At 32.6% G+C, this 12,205-nt stretch overlaps 2 protein-coding genes across 4 annotated transcripts in view; one reads left to right on the top strand and one right to left on the bottom strand.

Moving 5' to 3' along the window:
* LOC110410285 (uncharacterized) overlaps nt 1-148 on the bottom strand; it is a 3,464-nt gene extending 3,316 nt beyond the window's left edge. The window contains exon 1 of the mRNA XM_021419915.2: nt 97-148. Coding sequence (XP_021275590.2) covers nt 97-148 — 52 coding nt within the window. The remainder of the gene's footprint in view (nt 1-96) is intronic.
* LOC110410990 (FGGY family of carbohydrate kinase) lies at nt 7-7,470 on the top strand. 3 transcript variants are annotated; one of them, XM_021420969.2, is made up of 10 exons: nt 7-1,649; nt 1,818-1,932; nt 2,083-2,191; nt 2,280-2,399; nt 2,745-2,864; nt 2,943-3,063; nt 3,155-3,311; nt 4,768-4,840; nt 6,412-6,539; nt 7,137-7,470. In XM_021420969.2, exons 1-10 carry the CDS (start codon nt 1,642-1,644, stop codon nt 7,257-7,259), a joined length of 1,074 nt encoding a protein of 357 aa, XP_021276644.1. In that variant the 5' UTR covers nt 7-1,641; the 3' UTR covers nt 7,260-7,470. The 3 variants fall into 3 exon arrangements, with proteins under 3 accessions (XP_021276644.1, XP_089638895.1, XP_021276646.1); XM_089782769.1 differs by having other exon boundaries at nt 1,818-1,879; XM_021420971.2 differs by having other exon boundaries at nt 7-1,879.
* Nucleotides 7,471-12,205: the final 4,735 nt, after the last annotated feature.

Raw genomic sequence — 12,205 nt, forward strand, 5'->3', positions numbered from 1 at the left:
CTGTAAATCATTAGTGGTCTTTTCTCTATCTTGTGATTTCCTTCAGCTTATGGGTGAGATCTCCATCAATATCTCCAATGGTTTCTGTAATGGAACCAAGATACTTAAAGATTTCATTTTGCAGTGTCTTCACCTTCTCATGCTCCATTCTGTTTGAATTTACATTTCAAATATTTTATTTTAGAGAAACTGAATTGGAAACGCTTAAGATTCCAAAGTCTCTTTCCATAACTCAAGTTTGGCAGTAAGCATTCTTTTTTTTATCAACCACACCCTATCATTCAGCAAAAAAGCTTTAAATAATATATAATATCCTGAATATATCTGGTAAGTCATCCATTACTAGGGCAAAAAGGTAAAAGACTGAAAGCTGACTGCTGGTTTAGGCTTATTGCTATTCAAAATGCTTTGTCCTTACACAATAATTGCTTGATTACATGTGTTTCATCACTTGGCTATAAGTAATACGTACTCATTTCTTCTAACATATTGATTGATAATAAAAGGAAAACAACAAAAAGAGTTGAATAGAAGGTGTTGGCAGGATTGACTTGTCGTTTGTAACAGTCTATTAATACAACTATGGACAGTTTTATAAATGCATGAGAGGGCTTTTCTCTTGCTAATAAATTGGAAAAGTCTCTTATTGTGAGTGTTTCAATTTCCTAGTTGTTTGCATAAGTAAGAATATTCCATCTAATAGCATAATGCTTTTGTTTTTTTCCATTCTTTTTTCCTTTCAAATTTTTATTTTCCTTTGGGATGTGGTTGTCAGGGTGGTTGGATAATTCAGCATTAAATTCTGACTGTTGCTTGATATGTCTTCCACCATTATGACATTTTAGATTTTTGATGTTTTTTCTGAAATTTAATGCTGAAATTAGCACCCTCTGGTTGGGTACGGTGAGAAGTATTGACAGATGTGTAGAAAGTGATGACTTGCTATGACTTATCTTCTTGTGATTCTACTTGTCAAAAAATTTTCTTACTATACGGTAGCCAATGCAAAATTTCATCACAGGTGTCCAGTTGGGATTAAATGGATAGCCAATTGATGGCCTTCATTGTTTCTTGATAATTGATCTGTTTGTGTAGTTCAGTGGAGAATATGAGTTGAAAAATCCAGGCTAATGGGCCTATGATCTTTTTTTCCTTCTTTCATACCTTTACAAATAAAACTTAAAAAATGGGTATACATATTTATTCAACTGTTATGTTACTTTGTTGTCCATTTAAATTTCAAATACAGAAGAGCACTTGACAGTGGCATCCAATGTAGAAGAGCAATGAGTTTGTCACGACTTATCTTTATGTGATTCTACTTTCCACAAAATTTTCTCACCATATGGTGGCTGATGCAAAATTTAATCACAAAAGTGTATAGTTAGCATTAAATGGATAGCTAATTTGTGGACTTCATTGTTTCTTGAGAATTGATCTATTTCTGTAGTTCAGTGGAGAATATTAGTTGAAAAAACCAGACTAATGGGCCTATGATCTTTTTTCCCTTCCTTGGTTCCTTCACAAATAAAACTTAGAGAACGAATATACATATGTACTGACCTGTTATGTTACTTTGTTGTCCATCCAAATTTCAAATACAGAAGAGCATTTGACAGTGGCATCCAACGTAGAAGCGCAATGAATTTGTTAGTGCTTTTTTGCCAGTTTTACATTCTTCAACTTTGATTATGCAGATATTGTATCATGAATGTACCAAAAAACATTGAAATGATGAGTGAAAGGAACTTGTTGACTATGTTTTGAACTTTTTCTTTTAGTTTCATTTTATTACCACCCGTTTTTTATAATGACAGGACGAAGTGTAGCTTTTCCTGGCCATGGTTTGGGTTCTGGGCTTACTCCTACAGCTGCGAAGGCAAGAAATTTTGTACTGAAGATTTGACATTGATTTCAAGTGGCGCTCTTGAGGTCTATTAATAAAGCAAATGTTCTTATTTAGATATAAGAATACAAACATAATCCTTTTTTGTGGGCTTTGGAGGGTGGTTCTGTTAAGTGTTGAACCCTAGGTCTTGGCTAAGTTTTTATTCATTCAAAATTGGTAACTTATGTTTTCAGGAACTGGGTCTGCTAGCTGGAACACCTGTTGGGACATCGCTGATTGATGCTCATGCTGGTGGTGTGGGGGTAATGGAAAGTCTACCCAAGACAGATTGTGAAGCTGAAGGTTTATCAGTGAAGAACTATTTCACCTTTTCTTCAATTGCTTTATTAACAGTAATTTTTTAACTTTTTGGAAAATGGTACTTCTTCAGAGAATGATAATGAAGCTATAAGCCATCGTATGGTGCTGGTGTGTGGCACTTCTACTTGTCACATGGCGGTATCGCGGGACAAGCTGTTTATTCCTGGGGTGTGGGGACCATTTTGGTCAGGTATAGTCTGAAAAATCATAATCTTGGTTATTTAGCGGTCTATGAAACTGGGTTTACTAAAACCATCAGATAAACTCTAGCCAACTACACATCTATATATTTTCTCATTTGTAACTAGCACTTACACACAGTCACACATGGCTATACATAATGTGGATTGGGTTAGAGACTTCTCTCAAAGCTAACTCATTCCTTAACCATTCTTCTTGGTCACTTACATTAATTCCCAACAGTATAATGTGAATGACTTTGTATTTTTATTATGTAAGGTTACGTACTTAGTTTTTTAATTTTGGCGGATCCTCAATATTAATGGTAATTCTATGTTTCCATTTCCCTTTATAGCAATGATACCTGAGTATTGGCTCACAGAAGGTGGGCAGAGTGCTACTGGTGCATTATTGGATTACATAATTGAAAACCATGTTTCTTCTCCTCGACTTGCAAATCGTGCTGCCTCTCAAAGTAAGTAATTGGCTACTTTCCCCCTTTTTCTGCTTCTAGGCGTTGGCTTGACTTCCTATTCTCTGTTCTATATCCCAGATACTTCCCTGTTTCTGCTGCTGAACAATATGTTAGAATCAATGATGTCTGAGATGCAGTATCCGTTTATAGCTGCTTTGACTGAAGATATACACGTCCTTCCTGACTTCCATGGAAACAGGTAAACCTTTAAAGATTTTAGTTATGAGTTTCTAGTTCTTACTACCTACTTATCTTTATGAGTTTTAGAATTTACCATTGTGATGAAACAGGTCTCCGATTGCAGATCCAAAAGCAAAAGGAGTTGTGTGTGGATTGACTCTCGACACTAGTGAGAAACAGTTGGCTCGACTATACCTTGCCACAATGCAGGGTATTGCATATGGTACACGTCACATTGTGGAGCATTGCAATGCCAATGGTCATAAGGCAAGAAATGCATATCTCTCGTTTGTGATCCACTTATTTTAAGCAGATATGTTTGTTCAGCTGTTAAACTTTAATAGTTTTAAAGTTCCATATCTATAAAGTAATCTGCTCCCCTTTCTGGGTTTCTGAATGAGTTTTTTCCTAATGACAAAATGCAGATGGTAACTTTTGCTAGTTTCCCCATCATTGTGTCACTTGTCTTTGTCTTTAATAAGAATGAGTGTATTACTTTCCCTTTAAAATTGTTTTCTGAAATCAATGTTAAATTTGTTATGCTTCTGTGGGATGAACATATGTTTTTAGTTTTAAAATACAGTCCATGAAAGATAGTTATCCTATACCGGTGACAGAACTTGGACCATTCATTATTATGAATATGCGCAGCCTCAAATGGTTCCAGAATTCCGGTTAGTATGAATCCAGTGCTGCTATTTCTCTGCGCATTAGGAATTTGCTCTCATCCTTAACCAAAACTCAAGATTTGCATTGTTAATTTTTTGACAAAAAAGGATAGAGTGGCTATAGAGGTCTGCTCTCTCTCTATCTCTTTGGTATTTCAGATTCATCTTCCAATGTTGAAAATTTTGATCTATATGAGTTTTTCCCCCCTCACTGGTGACCAGTTCAATACTATGTTCTTATTGATTGAAATAATTATGAAATTAACAAGGGCTGTTTGTGATAAACAGCTTGGTAGTAGTTGACTTGGAATTAAGTGATTGCATACTGAAGAATTAAGCAAGGATTAATTTGAGCTTAGCACTGAGAGCACCTAATAATTTCTTGCAGCATTCAAAAGGTCCACAAAATATAGGCCACCTGCCTTAACGGATAAAACTGGAATTAGCTTATCCTAGGACCAACCTGGAAGCAATCATTTCAGTCCAGCCCATGATGCCTGCTTTGGCTATGTGATAAAGAGTGTAAAGTTTCCTGTCTAGTTGTCAAATGATGATCTAGAACGGCTGCTGGCAAATGGCCTTACTAGTTGTCAAATTGGCCCCCTTTCCACTCCCTGCTCCCCACTCACACCCCTTCATTTTCCCTTCTCGTATATACAACAAAGTTGAACCTTACTGATGATTAGGGAAAACTTAATGGTTCAATTGGTTTTTTATTTATTTTTTAAATAAGCAAGTGTGAATTACCCCATTCTTGCAAACAAATATTTAATATCTTTGGGAATTTGTGCCTCATTGACTGGTAACGTTTGGTTGGACCATATCAATTGATCTTGGTTCCCAAATGCAGTCCCTTGACCTTGATGTCCAGATACATGTCAACTTGCAAGGAGCTTAAACTTAAAGCCATCTAATTATTTCTTGTTAATTGAATATGTTTCTGCTGCTGTTTATGACTAAAGAAGAGGGTTGCTTGGCATTGAGGCATTGATTCTTTATAATTCATTTCGCCAACCCTTGAAGTCCTTTCTTATTATGTCTTTCTTCTTGTGCAGATTGACACATTACTTGCATGTGGTGGTCTCTCAAAAAATGCCCTCTTCATTCAAGAACACGCAGATATTATTGGTTTGTGCATTTGTTTTCTTTCTTTTTACATGCATGTGCTGTACTGTGCACATGTTCATGCATGCAGATACCTTTATTGACTAGTAACTTTCATATATCAATTTGTCTATAAAATTAGTATGTTTATAGCATATAAAACCTTTTTTCTGTGGGGTATATGACTTTTTAGACCAATGATTCTTTTTCTATGCCCTTGAATGCTGAATTCCATCTTGTCGTACATATTTTTAAATTTGAGAGGAAAAGACAAATTTTCTACTCATAAACAAACTTTTAAATGTGAAAACTTCTTAAGTGCCATTTGGCACCACAGTATGGTGTGGTTGGGGGGACTCCTCACCCATACTGTATTGTGGTGCCAAACGCACCCCTAGTAAGACAATGAACTGTAATTTATAGAGGTTTTGGTACAGTCAAGTTTTGGATCCAACTATAAAGAGAAAGAAAGGAGCACGAGTGGATAGGGTGAGTGCAAATAATTCCTTCAGGAATGATTCAAGAATGCATCATTTAACTTGGCATTGTTGGCGTGGATAAATTTTTGTTAGGAATTGTAGAACTTGTTCTTCTCCTTGATGAGTTTTGCGGGCTTGGCATTTGACCTAGCTTGGATTTCATATCCTTTACTTGTGCAAGTCATTTATTGAATAGCATGTCGAGTATTCCACTTATTCTAATGAAAAGAGAATTGGTTATGAATTTAAATCTCCCATGAATGATGGACTTTGGCTAGATGTAGTTCGTACGATCCTAAATTACGATCAAGTGGGCAGGAAAAATCTTGAATCTAACAAAATGAGGAACAATGTAATACTTATTAAGTTTTTACACCTGTAAATTTGCTCCATCTTAGTGTGTAAAGAGTAGCCTATAGATCTTCCCTTGAAAGTGTGATTTAATGGATGAAAACTGACAGGGCCTCGCTTTGATTGAAGTTACTGAGGATATGGTCTTGAATAGAGTTTACTGGTTCAATATTATATAGCTGCCATACATAGTAGGAAAAGGCTTACTTTGTTGTTGTAGATACATGGGTGTGTTGTTATTAATGTGTTATTAATGTGCTGTCTTCCCCTCTCTCCTCTTAATTAGTTTCATGGATAAGATGTTCAAATTCCCATCAGTAAGCGAGATTAATTATCTTCCTTTCTTGGACCTTTTAGAATATAAGGTTTATACAGTTGCTTGGATTGTCTTTCCTGTTATTGTTGGAACTTAAGAACAGAGAAGTTTGTAGTCAGTCATGGAGGCAGGTTGTGGTATTAACTTGAGTACTTTGTACCTTCATTGAAATCTAATTTAACTGAAAGTTGAAAACACTAAGCAAATTTAGTATATAAATTATTATTCTTACATCACATTTGTTGTAGAAGACACTCTGAACTTGATTTCTGTAATTGTCTCGTAAACCAAGAAAAATGGGTCATCTAGAAGATGTTGGATTTAGCAATGGCATTTATTATCGCTGGGAACATGTTGATTAAAAACTGTGGCTTTCTTGCTCATAATTTGTTATTCCTTTTTGTTTTTTTGTTTTTTTTTTTTACCATTTGCTCTTAAAATATTTACAGGTTGCCCTATAATGCTTCCACGTGAAAGTGAGTCAGTGCTCTTAGGGGCTGCTATTCTTGGTGCAGTAGCTGCGAAGAAGTATTCTTGTCTCAGTGACGCCATGAAAGCACTTAATGCGGCTGGTCGGGTATGCAAAGTATTCCTTGTTTGTTTTAGTTGTCCATTAGCTCATGCTTTTATCATGAAAACATGTGTCACAAACATGTGGAAGCTCTAGCCAAAAATTGAGCTCTATTATGGTTTTAAACCTTGCATAAAATGGTTCAGCCTAGACAAGTCAACTGATGGTAATGCATAAAATCTGGCATGCAATTGTGGTCTTGTTTGCTTAGTTGGCCTAGGAGCTGTCTCTCATAGATTGGTATCAACTAATTGGAAAAGACATTTCTATGGCAGGAATCAATTTTCAATTAGGTCCATGATTGGGCTGGTACCTAGCTTGTTGATGTAATTTTATCTGACTGGCTAAAATTATATAAATCGGATCCTCAGCAATTAATTCAATAAGCATCTCTAGAGTTAATTACACAACCCATGTCATATCACTTGTTTTATGTGGTTCAATAGATGTCGCTGACACTGAACTTTAGCAAGTAGGAGTTGCAGATGCCCCAGTGAAACCTTCCCCTTTGTTTCTGGTGTTGTATTCGTTCTCATAACTAGAGGAGCAAGCCATCTTAGATTCATGCCAATAGTTGGTCTTTGACTTCTTGAAACCATGCAGGTCATTCATCCATCAAAAGACCCAAGGGTGAAGAAGTATCATGATGCCAAATACCGAATTTTCCTTGAACTTTATGAGCAGCAGCTATCGCATCGTTCCATCATGGCACAAGCATTGGCATAGATTATGAGGTACATGGTTGCAACTTGGGAATGCTTTTCTTGAATTGGGTTTTTGAATGTTAAGGAAGTGAGTGGGACTGTGTAAAGTTACTGGATTACTGGTAAAGATACTTGCGTAAATAATTGGTGTTGTAGTTGCATGTGAAAACTAGCGCAGACAGGAGGACCTGAATTAGGATTAATGGATGAGTTTCACATTTTTAATTCCTTTAGCTGGAAATCATCTCTCAATGGAGGAAATATAGGGGGGGTAAGAAAGAGAAGGTAGGAATTTGGAATGAAAAGGGACTCTTTCCATCGCATATATACGCCTCTTCTTGCTTATCCTAAAGTTCATTGAGTTGAGTCCTTCAAGCTGGGTGTTATTTGGAAACAAAAATAAATGCATAATTTTATGGCAAATCGGGTTGAATTTCTTTTAGTTTAAACTCAAGCAGCTTGCTACAACAGTTTGTTTGTTTGTTTTATAATTTTAAAATTAAAATTTAATAAAAAATTTTGTTGTTTATTGATAAAATAAATTAATCCGATTTAGTTGGGCTCAAATCTAAAATATTATGTCCAAATTCAATTCTTAATGAGTACGTACACATGGCACGGTTTTATATTTCTAATCTCAAAAAAATGTGTATTAGATAGATGAAGGTTTTTACTTACAAGTTTAAATATAAGATTCAGGATTTTTTTTTCTATTCAATTATGAAACGTTACTATCGCATAAATTCTTTTATCTATAAAAGGGAGAACATTTTCCTTCACTCAATTAAATACTCTAATTATGATTTCGTTGAATAGATTGCACTTGAAATGAATTTGATTAAAAAAAAAATAGTAGGATTGGCAGATTGGCTAGCGTCAACGAGTCTTGTTTTTTGGTCACGTCATCTATTTGATTAATGAAATTAACGAGGTGTGTAATGTACTTGATGGAATGAAAGTTAAAATGCTTATTTGCAAATTTATTTTCTTCTAGTGCCAAATAAATAATTTCATTATAATTCAGTGTGAAATGTTTAATTAATCCAATTTTATTTATGCTAATGATATGTTAAAAATTAAACTAATATGGAGACATATTGGAACTTGTATAGGTTTTACCTATTATTATTAGCTTTTCAAATGTCAACTCCTTTTTCGTAGATTGTTTACCAAGTTGGCATTTTGGGAACCTTCACGAGCATGGTAGGCCATTTTAGTATAATATGCTTGAAAACAAAGGAAAGAAAATAGAGAGGGAAGTAGCACTCAAGCATTGAGGTAATTAGTTAGTATATAATCTCCGTACTTAAATCCATTCTCTTAAATTTTAAAAAAAAATGGAGAGGGAAGTAAAGGAGCACGAAGGAAAATTCACATTCCTTTTGATTCTTTGGCATCATTAAATGCAAAATTAAAGAAAAAGAGAAGAATTAATTGTGAATTACAAGTAAAGCAAATCCTTTAATGAAGTTAGTGTATATGATTTAAACCTTTCATTCAATTTTCTCCTTGCTACTGGTGAAATAGATAAGTATCATTAATAAAATTTAATTCCAACAAGTTTTTAAAAAAAAAGATTTGGCTCCCTTACATTTTTTTTTTTTTCGATTTGAGAGAATGAGGATTTGAACTTGCTTTTTAAATAAGAAGATCGTACATCAATCAATGAACCAATTGCTCTGGTATTCCTTATATTCTTTTATCTATTATTTTTAATACATTTATTACCACTATCATATGTGTAAGATTCATTTATAAATTGTGCATCTCCAATATATGAATGGTAATTAAAGATATAATGAAAGGAATGAATATAAAAGCATTGAAAAAAAAATTAAAAACCCTTCAAAAAAAATGAGAGAAATTGAAAAGTGAAAAAGTGCCTTGCATGAGAAGAGACAATAAATAAAGACTTTTCTTATAATTTATCCTAGTAATTGGTTATAAATTACTTCAAAGTACAAGTGCAATGTTTAATCCATTGTGAAATAAGGAATTATCCTCAAGTAAATTTTGCTAAATTCTTTTGTTTTCCCATCTTCATGGTTAGTTACCAAAGGATGCTTCTTTTTAAAATTTTTCATACATATCATTTAAACTTATTTTCAATCAAACATAAAATAAAAAAAAAGGTGAAATAGAAAAATCCTATGAGATTTCGATGAAAATATATTAATTTTTATGTCAAATTTGAAAAACATCTTTACCTTCTCAACAAAAATAATAACATTAACAATCTATTTGACATGAATTGATGTGATATATTATTAAAGTTTTTAAATAATTATTTCATCTTATTACTTCTTCAGAGAAGATAGAGTACTTGATTCTAATAAATAAAGTACTTAAAAGAGTGCAGACAAACTCCTTTGTCGACGTCTTTAATTGTCTAAAGCTAAGTCTTTCAAGAGTTATTATTTATCAAGGCACAATGAGATATTCTCCTTATATTCACTTAAAGAGAACCAATTATTGATCATTAACTTACCTTTATGCATTTCATGTTATATCCAATATTAAATCTTTTTGAGTACCTTTGGTTAGGACCATTTTAAACAATATCAAAGCATATTATTTTACACATAAGGTAACTAAATGATTTCGAAGTCTAAAGATAATTTATATAATTATCACATAAAAATTTATTCCATAGACATTTTAGTGATATATCAAATAGAATTCTCATGCTCGGTCATATTCAGTGAATTTGTTCTGATAAAAAACATCAACGTGTTAGTTCAAGTATCTCCATACTTCAATTCATGAGATTGATTACTTATTTCACAAGTGATAACCTTGTGCGTTATGTTTTATCAATATCTATTTTTCTCAATAAAACTTTGACTATGAGTTATTTAAGAATAAAGCCATGATACAATAAAGTTCTCATAATCATAACCTTTTATAATACCTTTTGCAAAGGATATAACATTTTATGAACTTTATTTCAACTAATTGATATTTATAAATCTTTTGAAAATAAAAAATACCTTTTTATAAATAATAAATGTTTAAATACAACATGTGTTTATGTACAACCAATCAATTGGTTTACATGGCATATAACTACACTATCATAACATTGAAATTTTTAAGGTGTGTGACCTATTAAGTTCTCAATAAGTTGGCAAGGATTAGATGAATGAAACAACTTGTATTCTTCATCAATTTCCTAATTGATTACTTAATATTTATAAGTCAAAATTGACATCTAGCAATGTGTCATTACTACCCAAATATTAAGAAAAGTCAAAGAGCTTAGCCTATTAATGTAATTTAATCTTTCATAATCCAATATCCTCAATAAGATATAAAGCATGGTGAAGTGTTTACTCTATATTTGTCGTTATAACTTTAGATCTTACAATCTTCTCAACTCATTAATGAATTTTGAAAACTCATTTTCAAATCTTATTTAACTTTAGTCAAAGATTTGATTGAGCTAAGTCATACCAAGAATCAATAGGGCGATGTATCCTTATCTATAATTCATTTATCTTCATGTGTTTATGACATACCAATATAAACTCTACTTTACATCCTTGGCTAGAGCTACCTAAAGTAATGCCAAAGTATTACAACCTCCACATAAAATAAACTGATAATTTCAAGTCTAATGATCACTTGTGTGATTGGCACATAAGAATATTTTCATAAACAATTTAATGAGATACCAAATGGAATCTTCATGGAGGGTTATGACCAATGCACTTTTACTTGTAATAAGCATTAATATGTTATTTTCAAGTATCCTAATATTTCAATTAATGAAATTGATTGCTTGTTGCACAAATAAAGAACATAACATATGCTAGTCTCTTAGCTTATATGAATGCCTTATCTTAATAAAGCATCAGCTAGAACCTGTTTAGAAGTAATGCTTTAATACAATGAGGATTTCATAATTATAACATATTATAATTCATATGTAAAGTGTATATACTACAAAGATTTTATCTTTTAAATAATAGACATATGATAATATATAAAATTATAAATAAAAAAAACCTTTATTACTTCAATGCATTAAATCAGGAACAATGTTTTACTGGAAACATATCGACTGGCTTGTAGGGCACACATTGACTCTAACAATATGTGATGATCATGACTTGTATCTAGGGCATAGAACAAGCATCTTTGTTGATGTTGCAATGACTTTCGAATAATTCCATCATGGTCAATCAGGGACTGCATGCAGTGTGCTTAAAAAACTAACGATGTTTTGTTAGGTGAAGATATAATTGCACACGTGGGAAATTTTGGCATTGCAAAAATCTTGGTTGAAAATAAAGTTGCAAACTAAACCAAGACTTTAGGCACCACATTGCACTAGATAAACATCCATTAACTCATTTCTGTATGCTTTCCACCATTGGCTACCTATTTGACGATAGTTAATAAATGGTGTTGGAACAAACCTCTTTTCTAAAAAAGAATAAAAAAAATACTAAGTAATTACTAGTAGATGATAATCTTTATTAATTACTATATTAACATAGAAATCATGATAAAAAAAATAATTAGGTTCAGAAGGAAGAGTTTGGATAAAAGCAAACACGTATAGCTAAGATATATTACTTCTTGAAACAATTACCAAAAGAAAAGCAAGAAATGAGATGTTTGAATTTGAGGCAATGGGTAAGTGCATCACTTTCTAATTCTTTTAAATGAAGTGATTAATGTTGCTTTACTAGAGATTTTGGTGCAATACATGATTGTCTTTTATCCATGTTGGAATTGAGCTTAGAGTGGACATAAAAGATATAGTGGGAAAGTTAAACAAGAACAAATTGAACTTCTTAGGCACACTAGAATTAATATATAACTAGTTACTGACTCATGCTACATTGCAAGAATTATTAATTGACATATAATTTGATTAGTTAAATAATTTGATAACATATTTTATTATGAAAAAACAAATTGTTCTTCTGCAGATAAAGCCATTTGATTATAAAGTAGCTT

The sequence above is a fragment of the Theobroma umbraticum genome, unplaced genomic scaffold, assembly GCF_002168275.2.
Source record: "Theobroma umbraticum cultivar Fairchild unplaced genomic scaffold, ASM216827v3 scaffold_56.0, whole genome shotgun sequence".
NCBI lineage: Eukaryota > Viridiplantae > Streptophyta > Magnoliopsida > Malvales > Malvaceae > Theobroma > Theobroma umbraticum.